The sequence below is a fragment of the Antechinus flavipes genome, chromosome 5 (assembly GCF_016432865.1).
Source record: "Antechinus flavipes isolate AdamAnt ecotype Samford, QLD, Australia chromosome 5, AdamAnt_v2, whole genome shotgun sequence".
Lineage (NCBI taxonomy): Eukaryota > Metazoa > Chordata > Mammalia > Dasyuromorphia > Dasyuridae > Antechinus > Antechinus flavipes.
The window spans coordinates 172444880-172471034 of NC_067402.1; the positions used below are offsets into that span (position 1 = coordinate 172444880).

Consider the following 26155-nt stretch of genomic DNA (forward strand, 5'->3'; position numbering starts at 1 on the left):
TTGTCGGCTAATTCTGTCTGGGCCTTAACACCAATGAGAAAAAATTTAAGTAAAATATTGCTAATAGGATACAGAAATTTACCAAAATTATTGGGAAAACAATCATAAATCATTAAGCGATTACTCTTCACTCCAAAAATAGGAGTAATGTTTTCTTCACAGAATCATAGAATTTAAGACTTGGAAGGAATCTCAGCAACCAACAATCCACCCCTTAAACAAAAAGGAATCCTCACTATAAATGGAAAGTCCACCTCTGCTTGAAGACCTTACAAGAAAGGGAGCCCATCTTGAAGCAACACATTCAAATTTTGGACAGTTCTTATTTTTAGGAAGTTTTTCTTAACATTAAGATTAAATTTGCAACATCTCCCCTTTACTCCTGCTTCTGCCTTCTATATAGATAGCTATAGCTATCAGGCTATACCTGAGTCTTCTCTTCTCCAAGCTAAACAGGCCCAGTTGCACATGACATGTATTCAAGAACTTTAATTATTCTGCTTGTCCTCCTTGGGACACTATCCACATCATTTCTTTCTTTTCTTTTTTTTAATAGCCTTTTATTTACAAGTTATATGTATGGGTAATTTTACAGCATTGACAATTGCCAAACCTTTTGTTCCAATTTTTCCCCTCCTTCCCCCCATCCCTTCTCCTAGATGGCAGGATGACCAGTAGATGTTAAATAAAAGTATAAATTAGACACACAATAAGTATACATGACCAAACCATTATTTTGCTGTACAAAAAGAATCGGACTCTGAAATATTGTACAATTAGCCTGTGCAGGAAATCCAAAATGCAGGTAGGCAAAAATATAGGGATTGGGGAATTCAATGTAATGGTTCTTAGTCATCTCCCAGAGTTCTTTCGCTGGACGTAGCTGGTTCAGTTCATTACTGCTCCATTGGAATGGATTTGGTTCATCTCATTGCTGAGGATGGCCAGGTCCATCAGAATTGATCATCATATAGTATTGTTGGAGTATATAATGATCTCCTGGCCCTGCTCGTTTCACTCAGCATCAGTTTGTGTAAGTCTCTCCAGGCCTTTCTGAAATCATCCTGTTGGTCATTTCTTACTGAACAATAATATTCCATAATATTTATATACCACAATTTGTTCAGCCATTCTCCAATTGATGGGCATCTACTTAGTTTCCAGTTTCTGGCCACTACAAACAGGGCTGCCACAAACATTCGTGTACATACAGATCCCTTTCCCTTCTTTAGTATCTCTTTGGGATATAAGCCAGTAGTAACACTGCTGGATCAAAGGGTACGCACAGTTTGATAACTTTTTGAGCATAGTTCCAAATTGCTCTCCAGAATGGTTGGATGTATTCACAATTCCACCAACAATGTATTAGTGTCCCTGTTTTCCCACATCCTCTCCAACATTCCACATTATCTTTCCCTGTCATTCTAGCCAGTCTGATAGGTGTGTAGTGGTATCTCAGAGTTGTCTTAATTTGCATTTCTCTGATTAATAATGACTTGGAGCATCTTTCCATATGGCTAGAAATAGTTTCAATTTCTTTCCTCTGAGAATTTTCTGTTCATATCCTTTGACCATTTATCAATTGGAGAATGACTTGATTTCTTATAAATTAGAGTCAATTCTCTATATATTTTGGAAATGAGTCCTTTATCATAATCTCTGACTGTAAAAATATTTTCCCAGTTTATTGCTTCCCTTCTAATCTTGTCTGCATTAGCTTTGTTTGTACAAAAACTTTTCAGTTTGATATAATCAAAATTTTCTATTTTGTGATCAGTAATGATCTCTAGTTCTTCTTTGGTCATAAATCCCTTCCTCTTCCACAGGTCTGAGAGGTAAACTATCCTGTGTTCCTCTAATTTATGTTTAGGTCATGAATCCATTTTGACTTTATCTTGGTATACGGTGTTAAGTGTGGGTCAATGCCTAGTTTCTGCCATACTAGTTTCCAATTTTCCCAGCAATTTTTGTCAAACAGCAAGTTCTTATCCCAAAAGTTGGGGTCTTTGGGTTTGTCAAACATTAGATTGCTACAGTTATTGACTGTTTTGTCCTTTGAACCTAACCTATTCCACTGATCAACTAATCTATTCCTTAGCCAATACCAAATGGTTTTGGTAACTGCTGCTCTATAATATATAATTTTTTAGATCTGGCACAGCTAAGCCACCTTCACTTGATTTTTTTTCCTTTAATTCCCTTGAAATTCTTGACCTTTTGTTTTTCCATATGAACTTTGTTGTTATTTTTTCTAGGTCATTAAAATAGTTTTTTGGGAGTCTGATTGATATAGCACTAAACAAATAGATTAGTTTAGGTAGTATTGTCATCTTTATTATATTTGCTCACCCTATCCAAGAGCATTTAATATTTTTCCAATTGGTTAGATCAGACTTAATTTGTGTGAAAAGTGTTTTGTAGTTTTGCTCATAAAGTTTCTGATTTTCCCTTGGCAGATAGATTTCTAAGTATTTTATACTATCAGTAGTTACTTTAAATGGAATTTCTCTTTGTAGCTCTTACTATTGGATTTTGTTAGTAATATATAAGGATGCTGATGATTTATGTGGGTTTATTTTGTATCTTGCAACTTTACTAAAGTTGTGGATTATTTCTAATAACTTTTTAGTTAGAATCTCTGGGGTTCTCTAAGTATACCATCATATCATCAGCAAAGAGTGATAATTTGGTTTCCCCATCGCCTACTCTAATTCCTTTAATCTCTTTCTCAACTCTTATTGCCAAAGCTAGTATTTCTAATACAATATTGAATAGTAACAGTGATAATGGGCAACCTTGTTTCACTCCTGATCTTTTTGGGAATGGTTGCAGTTTTCCTCCATTATATATGACGCTTACTGATGGTTTTAAATAGATGCTGATGATTATTTTAAGGAAAAGTTCATTAATTCCTATACTCTCAAGTGTTTTTAATAGGAATAGATGTTATCTACATAATTTCTGACAGATTATACTTTTTCCACTCACTCAGCCACCAACCTGGGTCAGGACTCTCATTTAAAATATCTCAATAGACTCAGATCTCCCTACACAGATGCGAAAGTGATTTCCCAAGGGGTTGATGCCTTCTTCAAGATTATCCTCTCTTGTGTTTTTATGTGCTCTTGTGTTCAAGTTGACAGCCCAATTAGACTAAGCTTCTTGAGAGTGGAGAGTTTTATTTTTGTTTCCCTAATTTCTAGCACTTTAGGTGCTTGTTAAATATTTGTTGATTGTTTGATACAAGACAACAGGCTTCTCTATTGTCTTTATCAATTATATAAACAGGTACCTAAGTCTTGACAGGTGATTAACTACTGATACTCTGTTTCCTCCTTATGTTGTAATGAGGGGAAAAGCACTGACTCCAGAAAGTTGGGGAAACCTCAGATCTAACCCCAGTTCTGTTCTTTATTATCTGTATAACATATTTTTAAGATTAATGATAATATCTTCTCTACCTAATTAGTATGGATGAAAGAACTATGTATTTGAAAGAATTTTGCAAACCATAAACCCTTAATTGAGAAATTGCTAACATTTTAGGTCAGTTTCATGGACCTCTTTGGCAGTCTGGTGAAGCCTTGGACTTCTCAGGAAATATTTTTAAGCACCTTAAATATATAGGTCTAGAAAGAAAATCAATTATATTGGAATTCTGTTTTAAACATAAAAAAAGTTAATGGGCTTTATTTCACTTAACTTCCCTGTTATGGTTACCTAGATATCCTTTCTAGCTCCCTCAATGGCCTTTGCTGCTGTTCTTTTTGTATTCCTTGTTGCTACTCTATTTTACCCAGAGATAATATGAGATGAGGGCAGGGGAAGAGAAAGAAATCATTTGCACTTCTACATGCATTTATTTCATGTTTTCTTCAGTTGAGTCTATGATCCACCTAGTTTCTTGTAGAAAGATGTTGCCTTATGTTTTGCATAACTTCACATGTGCCTTCTAAAAGAGGGGGTAGGGAGGAAGAGAGAATCTGGAACTGAAAAGTTTTTTAAATGAATGTAAAAATTGTTTTACAGGGAAAATTTACTGGGAAAAATTGTTTACTGGGAAAAAAAAGATATCTTAAAGGAGGTAACCAAAAGAGAGTGAAAAAAAAAAAAAAACCAACCATCCATCTTCTCAGAAAGTTGTCTCTCTGATCTAGTCACATTTCCTTGAGTGTGCCCTTGAGCCCATCTCTGCCTGCCTTGAACTGCTTCCTTTCCACCTAATGCTTATTTCTGGCTTCAGTCTATTCCCATTGAGCACTCTCATAAAGCAGCTAAACTGCGAGAAGTATTACCTAATGGACACACTAGGTATGTATCAATCAAAAAAGCTGGCAACAGGGGAGAATTGAAATTATTGTAGTACATAAATTCTAAAAAGGATAAAGAGCTAAGTCCTCATCTTCATCCAAGAATCCATTCCCAAGTTTGAACTCTAAACACATTCAGCCCAGTCAGATCTGCTACAAGCAATATGAATCTTATAAAACTATCAGTAATAGTATTAACTCACAACTTCTATTGGTTTTAAGGTTTACAAGACACTTTACATTTGATCGTCACCACAACTCTGTATTATTCCCTCTTTACAGATAAGAAAATCATAGCTCAGAAAAATAATTTGCCCAAAATCACACAGCTAAGTATCTGAGACAAAATTTGAATCCATGTTTTCTTGACTCCAAGGCTAGTATTGGATCACATCAAATGGAAGTATTTACTACCTGTGTGACTTGGGGAAGATCTTAGTCTCAGTTCCCTAACATGGAAAATGAGGCAGTTGAACTAGATCTTCTCTAAGGGGCTCTAGATTTTCAAGGTGATTGTTTAATTTTTTTTCTCAAGTCTTCAACTGGTGTCTAGTAATGAGGGTACCATGTCTTTTGACTGTATCAATAGCTTCTAGTAATTTTAATTAACTCTCTCCAAATTGACCTCAGAGATACTCTCAGAAGCTTTAAGGGAAGGTGTAGAATTGAGATGTTTTGTCAAGTTCCTTGTCTTCTTGGAGGAGTAACATAGATTGTAAAACAGACCACATGTGAAATGCATATGAGTCTTACAGATTGTGAATTCATTCTTGCCTTATATGGAGTCAGTAACAGACTCTTGTGCCAAAATGAAAAGAATGGGATTATGCTTCACAGTCCTGGGCAAATTTTAGTGAGTCTAGAGGTCTAGGGAGGCTTTAGAAGTAGCTTCATTTCAGCTGATGATGGGAAGACCCCAAACTTCGGAACATTAACTTTTCATCAGCATTATGCACATAAACCTCGAAGATTCTCTTCCTCTGTAATTGGGAGGGGGAGACCATTAATGCCAGCAGGAGCTAGGAATTCCCAGCTGCAGGAGGGGTGACAATGGAGAAAATACCTGCTGGGAGCTGATGCAAACAGCTGAGAATGCCGGAGACTTATGACTCCTCACAGGGACTGTGTTTAAAAGTTTCCTTACTCTTGAATCTACCACCTGAAAACACTGCCCTGGTTTGAAAGCTTTCTGTACTTGCTTTCACATTGAATGCCCAGCTAGGGGCCTCCCTTAATGCCAAGGCTCCTTGATCCACTCTTCATCACTGATCCTGGCAGGAGGCCTCAGTTATTCGGCCCTGCTTCCCCAAAATATCAAAGAAAAGCAACAGTGCTTCAGCACTTGGTAACTTTTGGCTATCCAGATACCAAGGCGTCATACCTTGCCATCTTGGGATGCAAAGAAACTGCACTTTACTATATATTCATCCAGGACCCTAATGTCCCTCTATCCAGAAATTACCCCAAAGCCTAAACTTAGCTCCTTTCTTCCTGATGTTGGGGGAAACAACACCTCTCTCTCATCTCTCTGTCTCTGTCTCTGTCTCTGTCTGTCTGTCTCTGTCTCTCTCTCTGCTCTCTGTTTCTCTCTTTCTCTCTCCCTTCATCCTCCTCCTTTTTCTTAACTGCCCCCTTTTCTTGGCTTCTGAGAAATAGATAAGCTCTTGTGTCATTTATCCTATCTCCTCCTGAGGTGCTTTTGGACCATTTCTTCTCAATCTTTAATCATCAAACTTACTTTATCTACTAGCTTCTTCTCACTCCCTGCAAATATATTCATTTCGTTTCCATTAAAAATTTTTTTTTCACTTCTTTTATGGTGGCAAGGAAATGGAAATTGAGTGGATGCTCCTCAGTTTGGGAATGGTTGGATAAGTTATGATGAATGGAATGGAATACTGTTGTTTAATAGTATTATTCAAAAGTGCTCCTACAAATATTTTTGCACATGTGAGTTCTATTCCCTCTTTTATGATCTCTTTGAGCTACAGGCCCAGTAGAGACACTGCTGGATTAAAGAGTACATACAATTTTATATTTCTTTGGACATAGTTCCAAACTGCTCTCCTGATTGGCTGGATCAGTTTATGAGGGATTTATAAATGCCAAGATGAGAAGTTTACTTTTATTTTGGAGATAGTTTAGCAGGGGAGTGACACAGTCAGACCAGGGTTTTTCTTGTTTGTTTTTGTTTTTTAGGAAATTTATTTTAGCATCACTGGGAAGGATGGGAGAAGGAGGGAAGACACTAGAAACTGGGAAACTAGGTAGGAGTCTATTAAAAGTTAAGGCCAAAGATCATAAGGGTATGAACTAGGGATGGTACCACATGAATGGAAAGAAAGAGAATAGAATTTAAGAAATGTTATGGAGATAGAATCAACAGACTTATCAATTAATTGAATATGAAAAATAAGGGAGAGGGAAGAGTCAATGATGTCTCTGGGGTGATTGGAACAGTGGTAATCCCTTCAATAAAAATAGGGAGATTTGGGAGAAAATCAAATTTAGAAGGGAAGTTAATGATCATGAGATACATTTTGGATATACTGAGTTTGAGATGTCTATGAGATTATTTCACTGAACATATCTGGCAGGAAGTTAAGGTCCAATGTTCAGGAGCAAAATCAGGATAATTCAAGAATTTATATATGTTAAGGTGATAATCAAGGCCATGGAAGCTAATGAGATCATCAAGAAATTCTGGAATGCAGAGGTAAAGAAGTATATGTCAGACTTGTGGAATGGGTAGTGTAAACGCACTCAGAATTGAGATTGAGTGTCATGTATTAGGAACAGAGAAAAGGACAGTTTGGCTGGATCATTGAGTCTGGAGGTAGAGTTCAAAGAGACTGGACAGGTAGGTTGAAGGTATGTCACGTAGCACTTTAAAAGCTAAGCAGAAAAGTTTCTATCTTACCAAAGAGACAATCAGATAACCTTGAGTTAAGTGAAGAGGAAAACCATCTTCTTAAGAAAAACTGTTTAGCAACTGCATGTAGTGGGTTAAATGAGGCAAGAAGACAAATAAGAGATTATTTCAATATTTTAAACAGGAGATGATGGATTTGAACTAAAGTAACTGGGAACAGAGGGAAGGGTAAGATGCAAGAGAAATTATGAAGATTGAGATTTGAGGAGGCTTGGGTATGCAGAGTAGGGGGACAGTGAGGAATACTGAGGTTGTACAACTGTAAGACATAGTGTTGGTACTTTTGCTACAAATAGAGATGTTAGAAAATTAAGAGAAGAAAAATAATGAATCAGAAAAGTCTCTGGGACATCCAATTTAAAGCATCCATTAAATAATTGATTATTTGGGACTGAAACTCAGAGTGCGATTGAAACAAATAAAGATACATAAAATATTTTCAACTGGATGGAAGTAGCTTCTAACTAGTGGATGGTCAGAGCCAGAAAGAGCAGGCTGGAGGCAAGAGAATCAGGAATCAAACAGAAGTTTAGTTTCAAAGTGAGGAAAACAACTTGCAAGCAAGAAGGGAAGTTAGACATAGATACCAGGGTCCAATTCCCAGTGGGGAGACCTGAGGCAGTGTGGAGATCTCACTACTCATACCAATGGTGCAGTGAGCTGTGGCCTTGACAATGAGGGTAAGAGCAACAATTCCACAAGCTGGATTCCTAGCAGGATTTCATGACCAGAACTTGTCTGGTGCTTGACTGAGCTCAGAGAACACCTGGTGCTAATCAAAGCAATACAATAATTATGTGATTTTGCTTTGGAAAACGGTGTCTCCTACATTTTGACTATATATACACATGTATGTGCCCACAGAAATATATACATATGCATTTATGTATATAAGTGTGAATATATGTTTATATGCATATTGTTATTGTAATTTTAGTGATTTCTGACTAGGTGATCCCATTTGGGATTTTCTTGGCAAAGATACTGGAGTTGTTTGTTATTTCCTTTTCCAGCTCATTTTACAGATGGAGAAACTGAGGCAAACAAAATTAAATTACTTAACTAGGTTCAGACAGGTAGTAGATATCTAAGGCCAGATGACTTCAGGCCTACCAGTCTATCCATTGTACCACTTAGCTACATATACACACATCTATATCTAAATCTATATCAATACACACAAATATGAGAGACGGAGACAGAGAGACAAAGAGATAAGACAGAGAGGACAGAATCTTGTGGAATACCTACAATTAGGGAACGTGATATGAATTTTGAGCCAGCAAAGGAGACAAAGAATAGTCAGATATGTAGGAGGAAAACTAGGAAAAAGAAGTGTCATAAAAACCCAGAAAGAAGAGAATATCCTGGAGGAAAGAGTGCTTAACAGCAACAAATATAACAGATATGTTTTTGTTTTTTTTTTAATGTGAGGACTAAGAAAATATTATCAGATTTGGCAAAAAAGTATTATTGATAACTATAAAGTAGTTTCAATTGAGTGATCAGATCAGAAGTCAGACTGCAAAGTCTTGTTGCTGAATATATAGTAAGCATAATAATAATGTTTTTGATTACCTATATAAAGATTTGGTCTGGTGTTTTCTAAATCAAAGGTGTCACACTCCCACTATAAAATTCCTGACACATTAGATTAAAATGTTATTGGGAAATGTTGAACAAGACAAATAAAAATACAATTCAACATAAATATTGTTAATTTGTGATTTTTTAGGTTAATATGCCAGGGAATGTTTCTATTTAAATAAATTTCATTTAGAACAAATTGTTTATCTGCCTCTATCCCCTAGATCCCTACTCCCTTCAAGAACTAAGCAGTCCTAACATTTACATTGTAAAATCAAAGTTATGTTTTCAATATATTTTGCCAGAGTCTACAGCTACCAGCCTACAAACCTCACTGAGATAACATAGCATATATAGGAGAGTATTGCATTAGAGAATTTGAATCCACTGCCAACAGATATTTATTTTGTATGTTCTTGGGTGATCCTTTCTAAGCTTCAGTTTTTTCTTAAAAGTAGAACTAATAATTGTTGTGAAGATTGAATGCAGATAAAATACTTTACAAATCTTAAGGAATTATATATCAGGATTATAGATATGTAATCCTATAACTCTGTAACCACAGAGTTAGAAGGGAAGGAATTCTAAGGTCATCTAGTGCACCCTCTTCATTTTACAACTGAGCCTGGGCAGGTGAAGTGATTTTCCTGTCACATGAATAGTAAATATCAAAGATAAGATTTGAATCAAGATGATACTGTGGTAAAAGGTGGCCCTGGAGTCAGGAAGACTCATTTCTTGAGTTCAAATCTGGCTTCATTTGCCAGCTGTGTGACCTTGGTTCAGACACTTAATTTGCCTCAGTTTCCTCATTTGTAAAATGAGCTAGAGGAGGAAATGAATGGCAAATCACTCCATGGTCTTTGCCAAGAAAACCCCAAATGGGGTCACTAAAAGTCCAATGACTGAACAAACTGACTCCAAAGTCAGTATCATTACTTTCCTTACCAATTTTCATGTGAAGAAGACCCACTTTTCTTCTTAAAAAGCTGTCTCCTCTCTAATCTTCTATTTCCAGTAATCTTTAGGTTTCTATCCTTTGGCAGTAGCTGGGCCCTGCCCTGAGCCAGTGGCTGTTGGGACGATTCAGTTATCCAGATCTGTGAAGATTTAAAATAAAAATATTACCAACCCACAACATCCTGAGACCAGGCCTCTTCTCCATGTCAACAAAATGATTGTCAGAAGCAAGAAGAACTATATATATATATATATATATATATATACATATATATATATATATATATATATATATATATACACACACACACACATATATATGTATATATATATACATATATATACACACACACACACACACACACACACACACATATATATATATATATATATATTTTTTTTTTTTTTCCCCTCTTAAAGTTCTTTCTTAAAAGCCACTTGTAACCAATTTCTTTCAAGCCCTGGGTCTTTGGGATCTTGATAATCACCATTATTAGAGAAATGGAAATAACCTTCACTGCAACTATTGCCAAAGCAAGGAAATAAGAATTCTATTTCACCAAATAGCTAATAACAAGTCAGTTACTTGGCGGAGCACTGGAGTTGTAGTCAGGAGTATGTGAATTCAAATCCTACTGGGACACTTACCAGGTGTGAAGAGAGGCAAATCACTGTTTCTCAGCTTTTATTTCCTCATCTTTAAAATGGTGAGAATAATAATAATAATGTCCACTGCCAAGGGTTGTTTTGAGGATCAAAGGAAATAACATGTACTTGCTTTGTAAACCTTAAAGTGTATTATGAACATTAATTATAGTTATTATTGATAAGAATTAAAGAGGTTTTTTTTTTTTTTTTTTTTTTTTTTAGAGACCCAGTCTTTTGTTCTCTTAATTTAATTTTGAAACCTTCTGGAGGTCTGGCAGAGTTGTTATCATCAAAGAGGTTTTTTTGCTTTTTTTCTCTTTGGACTTTTCCTTTCCATAAGTCCTAATGTAGTTTTCCCTTTCCAGTCCTGTCCCTTCTGAATTTCACTTTTTTGGGTCTCAATTTCCTTATTTGTTAGATGAGTTTGTTGGTCTTATGATTTAAGCTCTTTTCTGAACAATCTCTACAATCCTATTCAGAACTGGATAGATGGCTGACTTCAAAGAGCAGTTTAATGGTTCATTGTTAACATGACAGATTTCCAATGCAGTACTCCAAAGATCTATACTTGGTCCTGTTGTATTTGATTATTTTTTAAATTTTTTATTTATTTTGAACTTGAATACAAAAAGAAAAAAAATTTTCAGGTACACAATACAACAAAAAATGATTCAATATAAAACCATGAATCTCCTTTTCACCCTGCTTACTTAAAAAACACCCACAACTATATAATAAATACAATACATCATTTTCAAAGCTACCCTGCTTTTCTGTGCTTTCTTCTGAATGTTCTTTTGTTTTTTACTGGGCACAGTCCTGTGGTACTTAACATTTTTATCAATAACTTGCTATAGATTGCAAACCTATCAAAAGCATGTAGATGACACAAAACTGTAGGAGATAGTTACCATACTACAGAGAATGCTATGTATGGCCATTTTTCCCTTTAAATTTTGTGAATTGCTATGAATTTCTTCTTTTGATTTAAAAAGATATTATTATGTCTTCTGGAACTCTTGGATCAATTCTCAGATTCATCAATAGTGGAGCTATTTTAAGATGAAATTTGATTAGAACAAATGTAATTCTTATATTTGACTTCAAAAATCAACTTCAATACAGAATGGGAGAGCCATTCAGACTCTCAGACAAGTTGTCTGCAAGGATCTGAGGACAGTATACATGTGATAGAGAAGTGGAGACATTCGATATAGACAATTTTTTCAAGAAATTTGGCAAAAAATGGTCAAGAGTCAGTAAATAGTCTATAAACTTGTTAAGGGCCTTATTAAGTGCCTACTATGTTCTAGGAACAAATGGGGGTGGGGGGAGAGGCAATCTTTGCTCTCAGGGAATTTCCAGTGCAGAAAGAAAATTCAAAAGAAAGATGAAAATTTCAGGATTAGGAGGAAGCGGGAAAGTATTGATTTTCTTTGGATAAATAGGCTCATGGAAAACTGATTCTTAATGGGGTTATGAGGAGGACTCAGCCGATATCTACCCTCTCCCTCAGATTTCTTGTCAGAAATTGTTTTAGGAAGTTGAGGCTCAGAAGTTATGACTTGCTAGAAGCAAAAAAAAAAAAAAAAAAAAAAAAAAAGGTTGGTGGATTGCCTAAGAAAACTGATAATATTGCAATTTTGCCCAGGAGCCATTATGGGGTAAGCTTCCTGCCAGTATCTACCATTTTGGCAAAGCCTTTAGCAAACCCCAATTTCTGTGGAGTTGCATAAATACAGACCGTTCTATAGAAAATCCTCTGGATTTTAGCAGAAATTTAATTTATATTGTTCATAAATAATATGATCAAAGAGCGTTTTCTTATAGCATATAAGAAACCAAAGAGTTGGTCCAATTGACAAATTTAAACCTGGCATAGTCCAGAAAGCCCAGGGAATGGGAATCTGGATAGAGCTGGATTCAAATGTTACCCCAGCAATATGTGATCCTAGGCAAGTCATCACTTTCAGTCAGTTTCTTTACTTGTAGAAGGTCAGGGGAAGAACTGGATAAATCTAAGATACCACTGTTCTAAGCCCTAGGGTTACAAATACTAAGAATTTACCTTCTAGGTGTCACTTTAACAAACCGCCTCTCTTGGAGAAGGAGGGAAACGACCACAAAATGAAACCGATCTTTAAACGATCCTAGAAAGCAACATCCCCGGGCCTTTACAGAGACTCAGCAGGTGGGCCAGCCAGTACCGGGTGAGCGCAATGCCCCCAACTGCAGGAGTCTACGAGAGTTCAGCTGGAAACCTGGCGGGGGAAGCAGGTGGTGGTCACTTTCAAGATTAAGAAAACTGGAGCTTTCTATGAAGGATCCGCAAAACCCAGAGAGGCATTCGATTAAATCGGTCAGCTCCCTGGGGATTCTAAATCAACCCCGCCCCTCCACCACGTGGGTCCCGCGGCTTCCCCGATACTTCTCCCCGAACATGCGAGCATGCATTTATTAAAATGCCTACTATGTGTCAGGCGCTGTGCAAAGCGCAGGAAGGCTGGCCTTGGAGGGAAGGCGGGCTAGCGAGCTGACCGGTAGGGAATCAGGGGCGGAGCCGCCGGCTCCTTGAAAAACGCCCCTCCGCGCCATTCCGTGCCCCTCGCCCCCCGTGGGAGGCGGAGTCGCGGGGTGCCCAGGCCGGGGGTAGCGCCGGAAGAGGAAGCTTTGAACTTGGCCTTGGGAAGCAGCTGGGGGCCGCCGGGGGCTGACAGGTGTGCGGCGCCCAGGCGGCTATGCGGGGCCGCTGGGGCGCCCCGGGCTAACGAGGCTCGTAAGCCGCCATGGGGCTGTTTGGGCCCCTGCACCTGGCTCTTTTGGGGCTGGGTTTGGGGCTGGCAGGTGCAGCTGAGACCCCGGGGAACTCCAGCTTAGGTAAGGAGCGAACTGGGGATCGGGAGGCGATGGCGCGCGCGCAAGTGTGTGTGTTCTTCCAATCGCAACTTAGACTTTATTATATACATTTTTTACGCCGTGCTAAATAACATTAAGTACATTATTTCTTGAAACAGAACATACTTTTTATTTTAAAACATTAAAAATGCTTAAGAAATATATCACCGGATGATCCAGGTGAACCCCTTAGGGAGGAGAAACGACTGAGGCCTTCCTTTCCATTCTGGGAAGAAAGCTCTGTTGCTTTCAGAAGCGGTTCTGGCCTCCGGGAAGCTTCTGCCGTCTCCCCGCCCCGCTGCCGGTGCTCGAAAGCCGGGGCAGAAGCTTGAGAATCCCGGGAACATTGTAACCCCAGGGTCCGGAGCAGCCATGATTCTGGCTCTCCCGCACCTTTTCAATAAACTGGGACGCGAACCTTAGTTAATTTAATTCAGGTGCAGAAATAACGGAGTTAGGGCCCCTCGGGAATACAAAGGTAACCCCACATGTGGAGTCTCCGGGTTACATCTTAGAGCAATCATTTCAAGGAATTTGCTTTGTCTAGTTAAGAAATGTCATGAAGAGAATTGGTCTTTATAAATTGTATGTCATGTGCCTGGTGCATGTGGTCTGACAACAATTCCTGGTTTGTTTCCGTTTTTTCCCCCCATCATATTATTTAGGAGAGATTATCAGACTCCCTTAAACGCCATTAAGTTGCTTTTGCTATTTGGGGTCTCAAGGAGTATCTTTAGTGCAAGCAAATGAAACAATCTGAATGGTTTGAATTTCATAAATATCCAGCTTTTGTAAAACCTGTGAGTTGTATCACTAGGAATGCTAACTTTTTTTTTTTTTCTTTTTTGCATTGCTTTGTTTAAAGATGTTATGTTTATAACACAAGGTCGTTTAGAAAGATATCACAGCCCCTTTGGTGTTGTGCTTTAAAGTCTTAGAAGTATGTTCACATTAAACCTTTGATGTCCCTAAATGATAGGCACAGCAGGTGGTAGTATTTTATCCTGATCTTGTATACTAAAAACCAGCTTGTTCAAGGCTAGTCGTCTGTCAAATGATGTAGGCTGAGCTAGAACTTGGAACTTCTGGTTCCTCACCCAGTGTTCTTTCAGGATGTATCAGGATCAAAATATTATAAACACCCTGTCAGAGACTTAAAACAAGCATCAGCATTTGGCATTTCTTGTAGAAACTTGGCATTATTTTTAACCTAGAAAAACTAAATCAAAAAGCTGTGAATTAATTTTTGATGCAAGACATTTCCAGGCTTTAATGGAAGAGAGCTAACCTCAGTCTCAAAGACCAGGTTTTAAGTCTCCCTTCTGACACATAATTCATTTTTGACCATAATCAATCACTTATTTTTTATTGTTCTGCGTATCTTGCTAACTAAAATCAATTCCCAGAGTTTGTGCTGATCTACATGGTAGAGGAAATTGCTTACATCATTTAAGTCACAGGCATTTTCTCCCTCCTCCCCCCAAAAAAGCTCCCAGCAAAATCAACAACCCCATGACATTTGAGCATTGCTGAAATTTTCTGATGTTTTCTTTCTTATCCCTTCATCTTGATTTTCTGAGTCATCTCTTCTGTTGGGCCTTTCTTGAGTTTTCTTAAGAGGGAATTTAACTTTTCCCACTCTTAAGTAACCAGACTCGTTTTGACATGTATATGTGAGCTAAAGATGAACCGAGAAAATGAAGAAATACTTTAATTTAGCACAGGCACTGTCAAGAGTATTATTCATCTTGTAAAACCAGAGTTTGAAGTGGAAATGCCAAATCCATAACACTTCTCTTCCCAACAGTGTTATTGCTGCCTGAAGAGAGGTAATTAAGAGAAAGGAATTTGCATTTTAGAGTAGTGGGCTTGATCATAAAACTGGTGGCTAGGTTCTTTAGGTTAGGTATTTGAATAGTGCTTCAACATTTACAAAGTGCTTTATATGTATCATTTCATTGGTGCCTCAGAACTTTGTGATGGAGGTATTACAAGTTTTCATTAACCCTACTTTGAAGATTCATGGAAGGCACTTAAGTAATATGTCAAGTAGGTCATAGTAGCTGAACTGAAGTTTTCATGATTCTAGTATAGTGTGGGTTATAGTTGATAGGCCCATAATAACTGGTCAATGAGTCACTGACCTATCATTAATTGTTTAACTATGTGCCAAACTTGTGTTAAGACCCAGGAATAAAAAAGCCAAGCAAAAACCAGTCAATCTGTAAGCATTTATTAAGAGTTTACTATTTGCCATGCACTATGGTAAGAACTAGATATCCAAAAAGGAAGAAAAGATAGTTCCTGCTCTCAAGTAGCTTATAGTCTACTAGGGGAAGACAGATAAAAGAAGGCTGCATGTGGTACTGTGAGGAGGAAATACAGGTCTAGAAGTATGGTGGGGTAGTCTGTCAGAGAAGTTCCAAACTAGTGCAGCCAGGTGAGAAATGAGATATTGGAGTTGGAGGGTGGAGTTCATGGCCATAATTCAGTGGGGAATCAAGGCTGACTGAGATCTTAGAAGAGTTTGGCCTAATAAAGAGCTTTCTGGGAAGTAGTTTGGTAATAATTCCTTCTATTAATCTTATTTTTTTTCTCTTGTATGATGATAATAGCAATTCTCATTCACCTCATACTTTGATATAAATGCTAAGTAACAATGAAATATGCCTGTTGTAAGGATCTATGTTTGCCTTCTTTTGTCTGTTTCTAGTTAGATTTTTATAACTCTAGATTTTGAATCTCCAAGCTTTCAGTTCTCGCACTGAACATTTATATCTTGTATTAAGAATATTACTGTTGAGGTTTTTATTTTGCATAAGTATATGTCCTTATTTCTCAGAGTGATAGTATGAAAATGACTGCAGCAGCCTCATACAGTGGAAAGAACAGTGGGTTTGGAATCAAAGGATCTAACTTTAGCTCTTGGTAAAATGACTTGTCAGCTCTGTGACCTCATTGAACAAGTCATGGGTGCTCTTTGGGAGTCAGTTTTCTCATGTGTAAAATGAAGGGGTTGGGGTAGTTGGTCTCCAAGCTTCAAATCCAGTTCCAAATCGAAGATCCTTTGATGCTGTAAGTATAGAGATAAGACATATAGATTCTAACCCATCCACGTGCTTTTTCATTCTGTGTAACCCTTGTCCATGTGGTCCAATGAAAGTATTCCTAGAGGGTCTGTCTAATGTGACTTATGGCAGGACATTGGAGGGAGTTCCACAGGATTGGGGGTTGCAGTCTGTATATCTTCTCAGTGAGGGCTAGGCTCATACTCTAAACTGTATCTGAGCACAATTGAAAAATTGTTTCTTTTCCATGGCAGAATCTAGGATCTCCTCCTAACTCCTATTGGGCAATAAGCTCAGAAGCTCAATAGAGTTTTAGAGTTGCATCTTATTGCATTCTTGTGCCTTGTACATTTTAAAAATTTTACTAGACTTGTGATTTCTTTGGCATGAAGATGTCCCAGTCAGGAAATTGTCTATCAAAGTACCCTTATTCTTGCTTTGTATGTTATACTCATAAAGAATTCCCTAGGAGAATGAGAAGTTCTTCCCTATAAAGCCAGCTCTATTTACTACCCATGCTGACCCTTGTCTTGTATGTATTACTTGCTTAATAAATATTTGTTTCAGTGTTTTCATTCATGTGCTTCTGTTTTCCTGGTAGTTATGTCCTTTTCCCTTACCTGCAGACCTACTGTTGACAGAAGAGGGCCTGGGAAAATATCTAGTACCAAAGAAAAGTGTCCCCAAAATCTTAGTGCAGTTTTAAATTAGTAAATCTTAGAACTGCAGTGTTTTGTTTTTTTTTTTAAGACACCCTAAATAGGAAAAGAGGGCAGTTTTAAGTTTTTAGTAATTTAGGTTTGCCTTAAAATTTTTGGGATACTTTGTATATCTTGTATACTATATATATATATATATATATATATATATATATATATATATATATATATATATATATATATATATATCTTCATCTATATCAGATGGTATATTAGCATTTGATGTAAGCATTCTCTGAGTAGTAATCAAAAGCAATTGAATCACAAAGAAGGCAAAATACATAGCCCTTCTTTTGTAGAGGTGGGTGACTGTGGGTGTGGAATATGGTATATACTATAAAAATCAATTGATGTATAGAGTTGATTTTGTTGAACTTTTTTTTTTTTTTTGGTAAGTGGTATTTTTTTCAATTACATGTAAGGATAGTTTTCAACATTAATTTTTTATAAAATTTTGAGTTTCACATTTTTTCACCTTCCCTTTCTTCCATCTCTCCTCCCCCAAATGGCAAGCAACCTGATATAAGTTGTGCATTTGCAATCATGTAAACATATTTCCACATTAGTCATGCATGTTATAAAAGAAGAAAAGGGAACCCCCTCCAAAAAAACAAACAAACAAAAAAAAAGTGAAATGCTTCCATAGTTCTTTCTCTGGATGTGGACAGCATTTTCTATCATGAATCTTTTGAAATAGTTTTGGATCATTGTATTGTTGAGAAGAGCTACGTCAGTCATAATGTTGTTGTTAGATATAATGCTCTCTCAGTTCTGCTCATTTCTCTCAGTATCAGTTATGTAAGACCAGGTTTTTTCTGAAATTCACCTGCTTATCATTTCTTATAGCATAATAGTATTTAATTACATTAATATACTACATATAACTTGTTCAGCCATTCCCTACTTGATGGCCATAAATTTATAGTTTTTTGTCATCACAAAAAAGGCTACTATAAGTATTTTTGTACCTGCTTCTCCTTTCCCCCTCTTTTATAATCTCTTTGGGATACAAACCTAGTAGTAGTATTGCTGAATCAAAGGGTATACACAGTTTGCTGTTTGGGCATAGTTCTTAATTGTTCTCTGGAATGCATAATATATCAACAATACATTAGTGTCCCAATTTTCCCACATCTTCTCCAACATAAATTTGTTATTTTTCTTTTCTGTCATGGTAGCCATTTTCACTGGTTCCTCAGAGTTGTTTTAATTTGATTTTGCTGAGCTTTTTTTTTTTAATTTAAATGTTCTTTGTGACAAGAGATGGCTCAGGCCCCCTGCATAGAAGATATGTGTTTTCTACCTACCTCTCCACAATTTTGGAAAATGAAAGTGATGTAAAAACAAATATTAATAAAAATTAAAAAGAAAAAATGTCAAAGATAGGGAAGCTTTGTTGGAGTTAAAGACCTGGGTCAGAATCTTGGCCCTGAGACACTTATTTTTTTCTTTAAAAAATGTTTTAGTATTTTATTTCCCCCCAATTACATGTAAAAATAATCTTTTAACATTCATTCATTCATTCATCCATTCATTCATTTTGCGGAGGCAATTGGGGTTAAGTGACTTGTCCAGGGTCCCACAGCTAGAAAGTGTTAAGTGTCTGAGACCAGATTTGAAATCAGTCTTCCTGACTTCAGGACTGATGCTCTATCCATTGTGCCACTTAGCTGCCCTCTATTAACAATTATTTAAAATTTTTTGACTGTGTGACCCTGAGTAAGTCACTTAACTCAATTGCCTCAGCAAAAAAAAAAAAAAAAAAAAAAAAAAAAAAATTGAGTTCCATATTCTCCCCCTTCCATTCCCTCCCATCCCCAGAGAGCAAGCAATTTGATATTGCATTCTGCAATACTTATTACTAAGTGATCATGACAAGTTACTTAATCTCTTTGGACTCAGTTTTCTTATCTGTAAATTGAGTTTTCATCAGATCCCTGGTGTCACACATGTACTGGCCAAATGTGGACAGTAATACTCCTGATCAAGGCCAAACTAGATTAAATTATACTTCCTATCTGATTTTATAGCAAAGCATAAATACCTGTGTTTTTCTTCTTTACTATGTGGCCTGAAGGAATCCTTACATGTGATTATATAGCCCTTATTTCTCTTTGAGTTTGACCCACCGGTCTAGATCAGAGCATTTTAAACTTTTTCCACTCGACCTCTTTTCACTGGAGAAATTTTTATTTGACTCCATTTTGAATCTGAGCCAAGGTGTTTCTGGCAACTTTCATGCACATGTAGTGCAAAGTGCTCATGTTCAGAACTTGAAGCACCAAGGTTGCAATGAAGTCGCTGCCAGAAGCTTCTCAGATTCATTACACATTTGATTTTTAGTTAATTTTTGGTTGTTGCATTCAGAAACCTTTGATTGTTGCCAAAATTTTCACAATCTCTACTTTTAGTTACCCAACCTCATATGGAATCTTGACCCATAGTTTAAGACGTTTTGGTCTAGATGACTTCAAAGTCATCTAAAAGTCATCTTACCTCTAAATCTCCATAGCCTGTCCCTGCCAATGAATGTTCTCTATTTTATTATGCACTTATCAGTACTTTATCTAGAATATGATATACAGTACATTCTGAAAGCAAGGACTGGAGTCTAATAAACTGGGTAAAGAACATGTTGCTTTAAAGAAATAGGCAGATTATGAACTGATTAAGATTGGGGCCAAAGGGGAAAATGAGTAGCCATGTAGGGATATGATATGCAAGGGAAGCAAGTATTATGTGTTTTTGTTTGTTTGTTTGTTTTTTAATCTTTGATGACCTTTTATTTTTTTTAATAATAGCTTTTTATTTTCAAAATACATGCAAAGATAGTTTTCAACATTAATCCTTGTAAAACCTTGAGTTCCAAATTTTTTCCCTTCATTTTCCCCACCCCTTCCTGTAGACAGCAAATAATCCAATATACTTTTTTCTTTTTTGTAATTAAAGATTTTTATTTTCAAAACATGCATAGATAATTTTCTTTCTTTTTTTTGTTTCGATTTTTATTTATTTTTTTTTTTTATTTACAAATTATATGTATGGGTAATTTTACAGCATTGATAATTGCCAAACCTTTTGTTCCAATTTTTCCGCTCCTTCCCCCCACCTCCTCTAGATACACAATAAGTATACATGACCAAACCATTATTTTGCTGTATAAAAAGAATCGGACGCTGAAATATTGTACAATTAGCCTGTGCAGGAAATCCAAAATGCAGGCAGGCAAAAATATAGGGATTGGGAATTCAATGTAATGGTTCTTAGTCATCTTGTAGAGTTCTTTCGCTGGACGTAGCTGGTTTAGTTCATTACTACTCCATTGGAACTGATTTGGTTCATCTCATTGCTGAAGATGGCGAAGTCCATCAGAATTGATCATCATATAGTATTGTTGTTGAAGTATATAATGATCTCCTGGCCCTGTTCGTTTCACTCAGCATCAGTTCCTGTAAGTCTCTCCAGGCCTTTCTGAAATCATCCTGCTGGTCATTTCTTGCCAAACAATAATATTTCATAATACTCATATACCACAATTTATTCAGCCATTCTCCAATTGATGGGCATCTACTCAGTTTCCAGTTTTTGGCCACTACAAACGGCTGCCACAAACATTCGTGCACATACAGATCCTCTTCCCTTCTTTATGATCCGTTTGGGATATAAGCCCAATAGAAACACTGCTGGGTCAAAGGGTATGCACAGTTTGGTAACTTTTTGAGCATAGTTCCAAATTGCTCTCCAGAATGGTTGGATGTATTCACAATTCCACCAACAATGTATCAGTGTCCCTGTTTTCCCACATCCCCTCCAACATTCCGCATTATCTTTCCCTGTCATTCTAGCCAGTCTGACAGGTGTGTAGTGGTATCTCGGAGTTGTCTTAATTTACATTTCTCTGATTAATAATGACTTGGAGCATTGCATAGATAATTTTCAACATTCACTCTTACAAAACCTTGTATTCCAAATTTTTTCTCTCCTTTCCTCCCACCCTCTTCCCTAGATGGCAAGTATGTTGTAGTTCTGTACATATTTCCACATATATCATGCTGCACAAGAAAAATTAGAAGAAAAAAATGAGAAAGAAAAAAAAAAGCAAGCAGGCAAAAACAAAAAAGGTGAAAATACTGTGATGTGATTCCCATTCAGTCCCCACAATCCTCTCTCTCTGGGTGTAGATGGCTCTTCATCACAAGATCATTGGAACTAGCCTGAGTCATCTCATTCTTGAAAAGAGACACAACCATCAGAATTGATTGTTGTATAATCTTGTTGCTGTCTACAATGATCTCCTGGTTCTACTCACTTCACTTAGCATCAGTTCCTATAACTTTCTCCAGGCCTCTCTGAAATCATCCTGCTGAACATTTCTTACAGAATAATAATATTCCATAATATTCATATATAATAATTTATTCGGCCATTCTCCAACTCATCGGCATCCATTCAGTTTCTAGTTCCTTGCCACTACAAAAAGGGCTGCCACAAACATTTTTGCACAGTATCATGTGTTGTTTTGTTTTTGTTTTTTAAAGCTGCAGCAGGAAAATTCTACTGTTTTTGGCATACAAGTATTTATTTTGTGAGAAGCCAAAGCTATACATATTATGATAAAGGTTCATAGCTTCTAGTGGACAATAGTAAGGAAAGAGATTTAATTCTTAAAATTAAAGGAGAAGTAGGGCATAATTTTAAACCTTGAATGATTTGTAAAAATACTTTAGTCTGGTTTTTGTATTTGAGGGGAGGGAAGAGAATAGACATTTATATAGTGAAATTTGCAACAAACATTTTTATTCATTTCCGTATGAATAGCTTGTTGTGTGAAAGATAACCTTCTACTCTTCCTGTCTCCAGTTTTCTTGGTGGATACATGTTAGGAGGTGAAAAATTAGGACTGGGAGCAAGTGACTGTCTAGATATCTTTTTTTTTTTTTCCAATTAACTTTTTTGGTTATATTTTAAGTTTTGAACTGTCTCCCTCTCTCTATTCCCACTTTTCACTAGAGAAGGCCATCATTTGACACAGGTGTGTGTGTATGTGGTTGTGTGTGTGTGTGTGTGTGTGTGTGTGTGTGTGTGTGTTTTGATGCAGATGCATTTATATACAAACATATATATGTATATGTGTATACAAGCCCTACTATCCCCTTCTCTCCCCTCTCTCTCCTTCCCCCCATTTCTTTCCTCTTTCCCTCTGTCTTTCCTCCCCCCTTCCCTCCTCCCCCTCTTCCTTCTCTTCCCTTCTCTCTGTCCTTCTCCCTTTTTCTCTTTCCTTCCCCTTCCCTCTCTTCCTCCCTCCTTCTCTCTATCACAGTTGATCATCACACAATCTTGCTGTTCCTGTGTACAGTGTTCTCTTGGTTCTGGTTACTTTACTCAGTATCAGTTCCTGTAAGTCTTTCCTGGCTTTTCTGAAATTGGCCTGCTCATCAGTTCTTATATAACAATACTATTCCATCACCTACATACCACAACCTACTCAGTTATTTCCCAAATGATGGGCATCCATTCAATTTCCAGTTCCTTATATTCTGGGCTCCCCACCTCCCCCCAAGGAATCCAATACCTTTGCATTTGAACATCAGTTATAGTGTCAATAGGTGGAACAAAAAAAATGGTATATTTGGTCCTTCTGCTAGTTAAGAACTGGAGTTCTGCAAAAAGCCATTGATAATGATGACAAAGATATTCTAAAAACAGCTCTTATATTGAGTTTTCAACCACTATAAGTCCTTTCTGTGGACAGCTTTCCATACAGCTTCAGGGTCAGCAAATACCTTTGGAAAAGAAGTATATCCATAGCCGTGACCATATTTTGGTGGATGTTTTAAGGGAGACTTATTTCATCAGAGGAAGGAGAAGGAATAGTGATTACAGATAGCATTTTAATGTTTACAAAGCACTTGACATGTTATCTTATTTGAAATAGTAATTGGCATGAATAAGCTATTGACCCATTTTCAGGAAGTTTTTCTGTCTATCTGAGAGATGGAGATACCAGTACCAAGAGGTTTGTAAGGGAGGAGAGAACTTTTTCATTTTTATTTTTTAAAAATAAATTGAACAAGAGTACTGGAGTGTCTAACTGGATTGTGGGTAGGTAAGATTGTGCTAAGTTTTTGTTTTTTTTAAGGAGTTTGGGGGAAGGGTGCAAGGGTTGACCATGCAACTCCTTTTCAAAAATCTCTATCAGCTCTCTAATGTCTTTTTAAATCTGGGGTTTGTGGACTGTGGAGTGCTTTATTGAGATTCTTTAAGGGGAGTCCATGAACTTGGGTGGAAAAAAAATCACCAGTTTTTTTTCACTAACCTCTAACTGAAATTTAGTATTTTCCTTCAGTTTGCATTTGACATCAAACACAATTTTAAGAAGTTTTCCTAGACTTCACCATCCAAATTCTATATTAATTCCTCAATAGGATAAAGTATAAACTTTTATACAAGCTTGTTATTTAAGGCTCCAACCTCCATTTCTAGTTTTCTTTACTCTGTTCTCCCTTAAGCACTCTGTATTTCTGCTAAAATGGGTGTATTAGCTTTTTTCTACTCCCATCTTTACATCTCCTGGTTTCAAAGGTACAGTGTAGTGGTTCTCAAAGTCTGGTCCAGAGCATCCTCGGAATCTTTGAAATCCTTTCAGAGAGTCTACAAATTCATAATTGGTTTTTATTTTTAATGTGATCAATATCTATAACTATAACCCATATAAACAAAAACTCTTTGGACAGATCCTCAATCATTTTTAACAGGATAAAGATATTGAGCACAAAAGTTTGAGGACCACTGGTAGGGAATTCAAGTTCATATCCCAGTTGTTTTTTTTTTTTTTTTTTTTACTGATAGTTTTCCTGTCTTTAAGTCTAAATTCCTTGTTTTAATTCATAATTTTCATTAATAGTTTAAGATCATTTTTTTGTTATTGTTATTTTCCCTCAGAATTGAGATTTCATTGGTGTAATTCTCTGTGAAGAAATTATTTTCACCAATGCAGATCAGCAACCGTTTTGTAGTTTTTGAACTGAATTTCCTGGGGGCCCAGAGAGGTTGTGACTTGCCCAGGATGTCTGTCTATCACCCTCACACCCACAAATACCCACTCATTCCATATATGTTTCAGAGGCTGGACTCAGCCACCTAGATCTTCTTGATTTGGAGGCCATATCCATTTTCCATCACACTACATTGTCTAGAGAATATCTAGATAACTATCAAGTTTAAGAGAATTAAAAAAAAAAAACAAGAAAAATGGGGTATATATGGAGGGAGTTTTAATACTAAACAATGAGCTAGATTTAGAAATATCTTAGCATCTAATTAGGGTCCAATGGGGTAGAAAAAAGTAGATTAGTTCTCATCATTTATTGTGAACTGGAAAAAAGAAAAATTAGCCGTGGGTGATGATTAAAAATTGAGCTTAGATGTTGAAATGAAAAGTAGCCTCTTGCTGTTGAATCAGATTCCTGTGGAGACTTGTAAGAAAACTTTTTAAGAATTATTGCTGGATCACAGGTAAGATTCAGACTGTGCCTATTCTCAGGACTCAATTTCAAGACAATTGCTGTGTAAATACCGTTTGATCTGCCTTCAGCTTTTTTCCCTACTCCTACTCCCAAAGTCACAAGACCTAATTAAGCCTCATGAAATCTTTTTCATATATGCTTTTTAAAATGTGTTCAGAGCTGTCAGTTTTAGGCACAGTTCTACCTGTTCTGTGTTGATATCTGCCCTTGTGAAGTCTTTCTCCATGGATAGAAATTAATAGCAAAATATCATTTCATAGGAACCATTTTTTAAAGTGTCTGCTTCCAAATTTTTTGTATTTTCATTTTTTTTGTAATTTCCACTTTTTAATTCCAATTTTAATTAAAATTAATTAAAAATGTTAGCTAAAAATTGCTTGACAAAAGCAACTACTCTATTCAGAAGCTCTATACTAAACATTGGATAGAAAATTAGGACACTCCCTAAATTACAAGAAGCTCCCATAATTGTAGGGGAAATGCTATTTGGGAGAGTTGAGGTGGCAGTCAAATGGAAAGGTCCCATGGTCCTTAGAGGGAAACAACTAAAGAGATGTGATGCTTCTTTTTTTTTTAACTGTCATTTCCACTTTTAAAACCATATCAGTTTATGATTGTGAACCATTTAATAGCACCAGGACTGGGGTAACAAATTTTCTGGGTCTTTCTGTATGTTTGACATACCATCAAAAGCACAGATAGTTTGAGGATTGTGAAATATGCAGTTACTTTTAACTTGGTCTTGCTCTAATCTGGAATTATGCCCAAGAAGTTATCAAACTGTGCATACCCTTTGATCCAGCACTGTTTCTATTGGGCTTATACCCCAAAGAGATACTAAAAAAGGGAAGGGGACCTGTATGTGCCAAAATGTTTGTAGCAGCCCTGTTTGTAGTGGCTAGAAACTGGAAAATGAATGGATGCCCATCAATTGGAGAATGGCTGGGTAAATTGTGGTATATGAATGTTATGGAATATTATTGCTCTGTAAGGAATGACCAGCAGGATGAATACAGAGAGGCTTGGAGAGACCTACATGGACTGATGCTGAGTGAGATGAGCAGAACCAGGAGATCATTATACACTTCGACAATGATACTATTTGAGGATGTATTCTGATGGAAGTGGATTTCTCTGACAAAGAGACTTAACTGAGTTTCATTGGAGAAATGATGGACAGAAACAGCTACACCCGAAGAAGGAATACTGGGAAATGAATGTGAACTATTTGCATTTTTGATTTTCTTCCCGAGTTATTTTTACCTTCTGAATCCAATTCTCCCTGTGCAACAAGAGAACTGTTCGGTTCTGCAAATATGTATTGTATCTAGGATATACTGCAACATATTTAACATATATAGGACTGCTTGCCATCCTGGGGGGGGGGGAGGGAGGGAGGGGAAAAAACGAAACATAAGTGATTGCAAGGGATAATGTCGTGTAAAAATTATCCTGGCATGGATTCTGTCAATACAAAGTTATTATTAAATAAAATAAAATTAAAAAAAAA

At 36.7% G+C, this 26155-nt stretch overlaps 1 protein-coding gene across 1 annotated transcript in view; it reads left to right on the forward strand.

Annotated features, from left to right (window-relative positions):
- Positions 1-13066: 13066 nt before the first annotated feature.
- Positions 13067-26155, forward strand: part of TM7SF3 (transmembrane 7 superfamily member 3) — a 40741-nt gene continuing 27652 nt past the window's right edge. The window contains exon 1 of the mRNA XM_051961963.1: positions 13067-13314. Within this exon, the coding sequence (XP_051817923.1) occupies positions 13224-13314 (91 nt within the window). The 5' untranslated portion in view covers positions 13067-13223. The remainder of the gene's footprint in view (positions 13315-26155) is intronic.